Source organism: Solanum lycopersicum, chromosome 11 (genome assembly GCF_036512215.1).
Source record: "Solanum lycopersicum chromosome 11, SLM_r2.1".
Classification (NCBI taxonomy): Eukaryota; Viridiplantae; Streptophyta; class Magnoliopsida; order Solanales; family Solanaceae; genus Solanum; species Solanum lycopersicum.
In genome coordinates, this window is record NC_090810.1 from 61023229 (window position 1) to 61032495 (window position 9267).

The 9267-nt window shown below is 34.1% G+C and overlaps 2 protein-coding genes across 2 annotated transcripts; both read left to right on the plus strand.

Annotated features, from left to right (window-relative positions):
* The first annotated feature begins 141 nt into the window (after positions 1-141).
* LOC101247290 (exonuclease V, chloroplastic) lies at positions 142-5858 on the plus strand. The gene is made up of 7 exons (XM_004251211.5): positions 142-695; positions 2263-2367; positions 2635-2756; positions 3461-3610; positions 3751-3904; positions 4630-4706; positions 5330-5858. The coding sequence occupies exons 1-7, from the start codon at positions 264-266 to the stop codon at positions 5553-5555; spliced, it is 1266 nt and encodes a 421-aa protein (XP_004251259.2). The 5' UTR covers positions 142-263; the 3' UTR covers positions 5556-5858.
* A 782-nt stretch (positions 5859-6640) lies between these two features.
* Positions 6641-9048, plus strand: LOC101055607 (Hop-interacting protein THI105). Its single transcript, NM_001279312.1, is given in 3 exon segments — positions 6641-6841; positions 8624-8769; positions 8862-9048. Coding segments are annotated over 3 exon segments (534 nt in total).
* Positions 9049-9267: the final 219 nt, after the last annotated feature.

Here is a 9267-nt window from a genome sequence, read left to right on the forward strand (position 1 = left end):
AAATTAAAAAATCGAATATACATATGTATCAGTAAATTAATAAGGTAAATATATTTTTGATACAAAATTAATGATAATTAAGAGAGAAACAAAAAATATTTATTGTTTATTTTTGAGGTTATTTCTTTTTTGAATTTTTTTTTCTTTTTTGAATTTTGAATCTTCCTTTTGAAGTTTAGTTGATATGTCAAAAAAAAAAAAATTAAAAAAAATTTAACTCCATCATCTCACGACCCTCCATTTGTGCCGTTACCAACGGTCACATGCCGCGACTCGCTGCCCACTCGCCGGAAATGACTGAGCCAGGATCGCCGATTGACACACCTCCTGAAGAAGTACAAACATCGCAAAACTCTAACAACATAGTTCCCGAAATTCCATTAGAAATCATCAGTGAAGAAGAAATGGGGATAATAGAAGCTGCCTTTGCAGCCACGCGATCTCTGGTTAAGTCACCGTTACGTGTTTCTTCATCGCCGGCGCATTTTCAGAACAACGTTAGGTCGATACAGTCGATTACTCTGTTATCGAAGCGGAGTTCATCGAGGTGTTCTTCACAAAGTGATTCGTTAGAGGTTGATTTAGAAGATTCTGGAAGTTTAATGAGTAGTCAGAAGAGGAATAGAGTTGTCGCTTCGTTGTTGAGTCGGTATCGGAGGAAAAGAGGATTGGCTGTTACTGATATTACTGCTACAGTATGAATTTCGAAACTTTATACTCCCTGTATTGCAATTTATGTGACATTTTTTTCCGATTCTGTGAAGTTGCTACTTATAGTTCTTTTCTATTGTTTACGAATGCTAGAATCTTTATTTTAAAATATTAACTTGATCTAATGCAATTTAGCTTTCAAAGATTAGTTAAAAATCGACTCTCATGAGCAAATTGTCACATAAATTGGGAAAATGGAAATACAATTTGGTGTGGTGATGTTTACAAGTTGGTGTCTTTTGATGTTGTAATTTGAAAAGCTGTGGTTTCCTGATGTTCCATTTTTTGAATGTTCAGAGAAATTTTGAATTGCTTGCTGAATTATTGCTTTGAATCTGAGGGCTTATTATCATCAGACCTCCTATTTTATATGACTTTATTTGAATGATTATATAGTTTAAGATATTAATTTGACTTCCTTTCTTAGAGGGGTATAGTGGACGAAAAAATCGAAGTAAAAGTGTGATTTGATAGATTTCAACTATTGAATAGCCTAATGAACTTGAATTATTGAAGTTGTGAATTATCTAGTCATCTTGGCACAGATAGATATTGGTAGGACATGTTATCTGAGTTGTTTCACAGACAGACTTGAGTATTGAGATGGAGGGGTCTGAAGTAAGAGTACTCGTCTGATTTATTATTAAAGTTATAGGATGTAGTATGATGTTTAATGCAAAAGATGTATTTCATTATAGAATCACTTGAGATATTGCGTGAGACTGCATGATTTTGAATCTAGATCAGACAAATGGCCTGTTGAACTTCTAGCTGGTTCTTTATGCCTCTACTGCAGTGAGAATTGGCTTTTGTAACATGACCAGAATATGTTGAATCCGTTGACTAGAAGAAATAACTAAGAAATAAAAATGATGTTCTCTCTAACAACTCAAGTTTTAGATGGGATGGTCACATAATTCAACCCAGTATCAGAGTAGGAAGAGGTCAGAATTTGAGTCTAACCATCATCCATTATCAAAAGGAATTTTCAGGTGTTTGGCCCACAAAATAAGAAAATCAGGTTTACATGTGACAGGGCATGTTGAAGACATAATTATGTAAATTAAAGTGGTGTTTTTCTCTTAAACTGTTTAAATGAGATGGTTACACAATTCAAAAGATCATATGTCTCAATTCTAATATTTCTCTGTAACAACTCTGATTTTGTTGTTCTTTCGGTCTCAGGAAGCAAATCAGTCCTGTTGAGCTTTGACCAATATGAGTTACTGGACTTCCTCGAAATCTAGAACTTGTAGTTCTAATTTATTTTATTTGGTTTCTCTTCAATACCCTCTCATTGTGGATAAACTTCCTTAGGTTACCCTACAGAGATACAGTACTAGGAACAGAACTATTCTATATATTTTATGTGAGAGTTTGGCTAGTGCAAGCAGAAGTACTTGCTTGAGCCTTTTTGATGTAAACATTCTTTTTTTTATCATGTTCTTGCATTTGTTTTGTTTATATTTGCTAGTCATTGTGCGAGGAGAAAGTTCCCCTGAAACATGATTTTACTGATTCTTTATCCTTGTAATCGCATGTTGCCTTCAGGAATGGTGTGAAAAGAAGATGGAGTATACTCTTCTTTGTGGCAAACCCGAAAAGACCAAAGCTATGAAAGCTGGTAGCAGTCGTCATGAAGAACTTGAAGAAGAGGTATTTCCTATAGAGAGTTTAGACATCCATTTATTTTATATTTTAACTATCTCAGTTCAAGTGGTCAAGGCAAAAGTAATTTGATAGGACATATATTTCGTATTGTTCTGTATGTCCGTTTGGTGAATGGAGATGAAGAGAGAATATCAAGACTCATGCCAAATTCCAAAATGTTTAAAACATTTCCATTTTCAAAGTGATTCTTTAGTGTCCTCTTATTTCTCAGATTTCCTGTTCTTACCTTACTGTGAGTTTGAATATGTGCAGGTGATCAAAAGGGTAAGAGTTCGTGTTGACTCGGCTGAAGATGTATGGGCATTAAAGTTCTTAAATTTCATAGTTGGTGCCAATCAATTGCTATTTGACGGATTGACACGTGAATTGCCCTTGTAAGTCTCTTTTTTATCATTTGCTTGTTCATAATAATTCTTTAACATTCCTAGGAGTAAGTTAGTTGATAGCAGTGTTCCACATCAACCATCAATTGTAGCTAATGAGCTTATTTACTGTGTTTCTGTAATTCTTTTTTGTTAATCAAACAGAGGTGTTTGCATATTTAAGAGTCATGTACAAACTTCATGACCCAATAATGAAACACCTTGCCCCTTTAATCTCAATTAAGAAGATGGTGGAGGTGTAAGAGTCACCACCATTTGATTCACTACTTTAACTTTTCATCAACTTAAAACTTTTTGATCTACCAACTAGATTAGTTGGGTTCTGTTGCAGACCCAAAATAGAAAAATAAATGTCTCGTGTCTAACAACTTAAACTTTAGCAATCACGCAAGAAAACATACAATCAGGTTAAATGAAGGTTTTCAAGTCTCACTGCTATTTATTTATTTAAAATAATTTTCACGGGGGAAGGAAAAAAAGAATCAAGCGTACATGTTAGGATGCATATATGTCCATCCAAAGTTGCGTGTGATTGAATGTCACATTAATCCACCTCAACCTTTACTTCTGCACATGTAGATGGAGCTTCCTTGTTATAAAGTTCACTGATTCCTGCAAAGTAGAAAGAAATTATGAAATATTCTTTATGATTTGCATCCTCATTAGCTGCTGAGCTAGTTCATTTGGTTCATCAGAGTAGGTTTTGCTGAAGGTGTATGGATGGTTGGAGTTATTGATGAGATGCGAATGCCAGAAAGACAAAGTGATGCATATCCAATGTTAGTTGACACAAAAACACGAGCGAAAGCTACCCTTCCTCCTGAACCGCAACGGAGGAACGGAAGGTATAGTTTTCCACTGAATGTTGAACAGTAATATGGTGCATCTCTGAGATGAAGAGAGATGCAACATATCTAAATTTCTTTACTATTCAAAATGTATTTATGGGTACAAAATCTGATGAACGGATGCCCTTCTATGGAAGGCTTCAGCTAATGTGCTACAAGCATTTGTGGGACAGCTTGGTGGCCGATGACTTCCCCTCGCGGCAGTTCTTTGAGTTCTTCTCTCTGAATCCTAATCGCATTTTATCTGCAGAAATCAGAGAACGTACTGCCAAGTGTGGTTTCGCTGCTGAGGTATTACCCAAAAAAAAATGAATGAAAAGTTCTTCAGGATTATATTATTTCTTTCATATTTTAATGAAAAAGATAAGTAGAAATGGTATGGAAAGCTTTTTAGGATTATATTATTTCTTTCATATTTTAATGAAAAAGATGAGTAGAAATGGTAAATAATTTGAAGAAGTTGTAGGATTATTAGCCAAGCCGCAAAGCTACCTTTTTCATGCATGTGGAATATCATGAGCCCAAAGCAGACAATTTCTTTGGCTCCTAAGCAAACTCTTAATATTTGTCTTGCAGTTAGCAGTTACTTGAAGGCATAAACTTGAGTTCTCTTAGGATCTATTTTCTCTTTTCTTTATCTCAAAAACTTTACTTGTTTGGGACTGAGAGGCGTTACTGTTGTATTTCTCTAAATTTTCCCTTTCTGAGAAGCCCTTTCTTCATCCTTCTTCCCAGTGTGATCAAGACTAGAATTGGAGGTTCCAAATGATCATGATGATTAATTATATCAGGATAAAAAATAGATACAGCTTTACTTCCGTGGATATGACTGAAAAGAGTTTGTGATTGGGGTCTGAGTCTTTCACCACACAACTGAATAGGCGTCTAGTTTATTATGGATGTTGGAGATTCATCTTTTTTCCTGCTATCAGAATTTTGCTGATGTTTTTAGCCTTTGGAAATATTTTATTTATGTCTTATGTCGGTTCACATCCAACTCTTGGTTGTTAATGCAGACTCTCACTGATATGTTGAGGTACTCTCGTAATACTTGGTGCATGCTTCCACCAGCACATGAGCAACTATTATTGAGGTGAGTTGGAATTTCATATACTATGACTAATGTTTCGCATTTTTCAGATCTAATCTTCTTCTACCAAATATTGCCTTCGTTTTGTTGATGGCATCTTTCTCTGTCTCTCTTTTCTGGCTACTGAGATGTCTGAAATTAACCTGTGAAATCATAGCTCTTCCATATTAGAAAGAAATCCTTCATTTTAGAAAGAAATATGAAGCCCAACTTGAACAGAGTTCTGTGGCAAAAAAGTAGATAATCAAGGTTTGACTACATTGAAGCCCGATCTTTAGAGATTATTATCTGATGGCTCATCATGTATTTGCTTCTGCACGAAAAGCTCAGAAGACTCGGGAGATTTCCCTCATGTTTCTATACTTTCATCCTGTTCTCTATATATTTAATTTGTAGTACTTTTTTATACAATTAGATAGGTTTATTAGTGTTATTTAATATTTGGTGTGAAAATCACTTCCTAGCTAAATACATGCACAAGTTTCACCTTTAAAAGTGACAAAATTAGTAGAATCAGTTGCATAATCCAAACCAAACAGGTCCAAGAAAGTTCATTCATTTCATGCATTAGAAGACACTTTTACATATTAGATGTTAGTAAATCTTTTGTATTCTCTTTTCTGCAGGTATGAATTTCAAGGAGATCAATCGTTGCTTGGTGAAGATCGGTTTGAGTATGATCTTAACTGGGTAAAGGGTCAAATAAAGTGTTCGTTAGAGGTATGGCGAGGAGAAAGAGAAGCCAGTTACACCCCTGAAGACGAACGATGGAAATGCTGGTCTTGCAAGTTTGCTTCTGAATGTCCAGCCAGCAATTCTTGCTCTCCAAGAAGAAAGGACACTGAAGGCTAACTGGTACGTTTGGCAAATCGCGTTGAACTGCTTGTCAATATAACTTAAAACTCTTTAACAAACTTGGCATTACACGAACAAGCCAAACAGTATCTATTAGTATAGCTGTAGGTACATTCTGAACCTGAAAATTCATTGTATGTAAATAAATTCATTTTATGTTGTAATTGTCATTGTTGATATTTGTAATGTCAAAGCTATTGACATGATCTCACACTGAACCATAACAAATGTAATACTCATTTTCTCGTCTCATAGTTTATCTCAGAATAATCACACCAATAAAATGTTGTTTTATGCCTATATCTATCGCTTTTGCTTCATTGTATTGATTCTCTTAATAGATACTGAGATTCATATTGGAAATCAAAAGTATATAATTCAAACTATAAGACACAGGAGTAATTTTGATTGATCAGAACAAATAGATATAGCAAATAAATGGAATTGGATGCTATGTCAATTCCATATATTGAATTGATATTGTTGTGACGAAATTGTAGCTCAACTTCAAATTGCTCGGATGTTATGTTTCTAAAAATTTTTGTGATAATATAACACTAACTATTTATAATAAAAAAAAAGTTTACTTATAAAGTAAAAGATGACAATATCGAAGAAAATTGAAAAATATCATCAAAAATTAGATACCATCAAAATTCACAACATAAAATATCAAAGAAAAAAAAGAAATACACAATATTAGTTGGTTTGAAAGTTCTAAATTGGATGATCAAATAAGGAAAAAGAGTATTAATAAACAATATTTATTTGGTTTCGAACTCCTGAATACTAAGAGAAAAAAAATTATAGTTTCAAAGATTAAAAGAAAATAAATGTATATTTTATCTTTTAGTATAATATAATATAAATAGATTAAAATATTTTTTCTTTTTGCGTTTCAATTAAATTTAATCTGACATTAATATAAGTATTAATTTATTTACGTAAATTTTAAATATCAGACAAAATTAAATAAATTAATTAATAAATAGTTAAATTAGAGTATATTCTGTTTATATCCTCATTAATTGGATTTTTGTCTACTTATTTTACCACTATTTTCTGTGAACACATTAATTACCATGGCGCACAATAGCAGTAGCAGGAGAAGACCTAACATACTGATAACCGGAACGCCGGGCACCGGAAAAACGACGACGTCGTCTGCACTGGCGGAGGCGACGCAGCTCCGGCATATCAACATCGGTGAACTGGTGAAAGAGAAGAAGTTGCACGACGGATGGGACGATACCTTGGACTGTTACATCATCAATGAAGACCTTGTAAGTCTTTTAGTGAAAATACTAAACCCTAGTTCTTAATCTAAGGATGGAAAGTTCCGATTTTTATTTTGATTTGATTTCAATTCAATAGGAGAATTATAATAACTGTTAGAGAATCCGCTGTTCTTATTTTTTCTTTTCAATTTTTGTATTGGTGTTGCCATTCTTATAGAGTGGCAATTGAGAGAATTATTGCTGTTTAACTTTTTTTTTTTGTACCTGCATTTCTGTTTTACAACCGTGCCTCTTGATCACATGACAATGATTTTACCAGTTACGGCAAGGCTCCCTTCTGTAGGGTACATGTAGCTCATCCATTAAGATAAAATGGGAAAGGTCGTGTGAGATAGTTTGGCCATGTACTATTTTGACATTTAAGTTTAGAGGGTTTAAAGGTTAAGAGTTATTTAGAGGTTGAGGTATACTTGAGTCTCTTTTCGGGAGAAGGTATACTTAAAATCACATCGAGTGAGTTCTCTGAAGAGAAGATAAATTTATTTAGAGAATTATATTCAAGTTAAAAGTACAGAAAACCTCTAGTATAGTCATTATTATTGTCAAGTTTTGAGTAACTTGTGGTTCCAATCCATAAAGGTGCTCTTGTAAATGACCTCAAATTTTGTTGTGGTGAATAGGATTGAATGCGAAAATGACTATTAAGGTGTTGGAACATCTAATGAGGTTCTTAAACTGCTCTTGATTGTTTATAATGTTAAAAAGTTGAAAATCTGTATTAACTCTCTTTATTTATGAGCAGTTTTAGAGAACTTGATTCAGTGTGTCCAAGTGGTTTTAAGAAATGAAATGGTGGTGTTAACTGGACCTTCACTTAAGCTATTATTGGTTTCAAAGATATAAAACTTTATTGATAGAGTATAAGTCATTATCCCTTTGGATTAGGTGGTTCAGTTTTAGTTATGGTAGCCATTTCTTCTTCATTGCTTCCCTTCTGGTGCTTTAATGCTGTAAGGTATTTGCCCCCAAACATCATAACATTAACATATACCTGGTTGGAGGGAAGTGCCAGAGAAAAGGGGAAGTTCAATAACCCACTGACAAGGAAGGAGATGAGATGGCTGAATGCGGGATAAACTATGGTAATTGAAGATTAGCAGTAAAAATGAGAACTTTTGTTGGGACAGTAGAGCCTTGATATAAAGTTATCGGTTTCTTTGGTAATACATTGGTTGGTTTGCATATAGCTTTCCTACATGGTTTATAAACCATATGCCTAGTTTCTGTATTAACAAGTTTACTTATCAAAACAAAATAAAGAAGAAAGGATAAGATGCATCGGATTTTCCATCACAGAATACAGAGCATTTTTGTGTGTTACTGGTGCAGCTTAAGCTTTTGCAGCATCTCTACCCTCTGGATGTTCTTTACTATTTGTCTCACTCTTGTTAGCACTTTCAGAATATAGTATACCAGTTACTCCAGCTTTGATCTTCCAATTAGTCACCCCACCATATCCTATTCAATTGATAGGAAATCAAATGAATGCTCTTTGCCAATTACGATACAGCTGCTTGATGAAACTTTTACATAGTTGGTGTTTTGCAAATAGTTTATGTTCATATTGCTCCTATGTGGTCAACTGATATTTGCAAAGATACTAAAATTGCACTTCTTATCTTTGCTTTTATTGCTTTGAGTTTTAGATTTATTGTTAATGCAATCAAAAGCTATTTGCTAGTTCTAAAGAAGTTTTAACCTTGTATTTCCTACAATAAATGATGAAGAAATTGTGGTGTTACAAGTTTCATGATGTGGCTGCTGTAGGTATGTGATGAGCTCGAGGACATGATGGAAACAGGTGGAAACATTGTTGATCATCATGGTTGTGATTTCTTTCCTGAACGTTGGTTCGACAGGGTTGTGGTTCTTCAAACCGACAATACTGTCTTGTATGATAGATTAAGTAGAAGGTAACACTGTCAATTGACATCTTTGATTGTCTCTCATATATACCTCTCCAGTTGCTCACACAGATCCGTCTTGACTTGCTCGACTGTCCCAGGGGTTACACAGGCCAAAAGCTCACCAATAATATCGAATGCGAAATATTTCAAATTTTGCTAGAGGAGGCAAAAGACAGTTATCCAGAGGATATAGTTGTGGCACTGAGAAGTGATTCTATTGAAGATATTAGCAAAAATGTGGAGATGATGTCCAATTGGATCAGCAGTTGGAACCCAGTCGTGTGATTGAACTAATCACAAATGAATTTCCCATTGCTTAGATATTATTTTGTTGTACTCAAAGATTGTAATGGTTTTGGTTGTTTTATGAAGATGCTCTTATTTATGTTACAGAACTTCTGCAGAAATGCATTATTATGCTTTTCATTAATCATTCATTTCTGAACTACACAAGTTTCTCCAGAAAGTTAAATGTTTGAACAGTGATTAGCACTACCACAATCA

Excerpts from the sequence above, each read along its gene's own strand:
- LOC101247290 (XM_004251211.5), top strand. The coding sequence starts at position 264 with ATGCCGCGACTCGCTGCCCACTCGCCGGAAATGACTGAGCCAGGATCG. Across the intron at positions 696-2,262 it reads TTACTGATATTACTGCTACA|GAATGGTGTGAAAAGAAGAT; the intron begins GTATGAATTTCG and ends TGTTGCCTTCAG. Across the intron at positions 4,707-5,329 it reads CATGAGCAACTATTATTGAG|GTATGAATTTCAAGGAGATC; the intron begins GTGAGTTGGAAT and ends TCTTTTCTGCAG.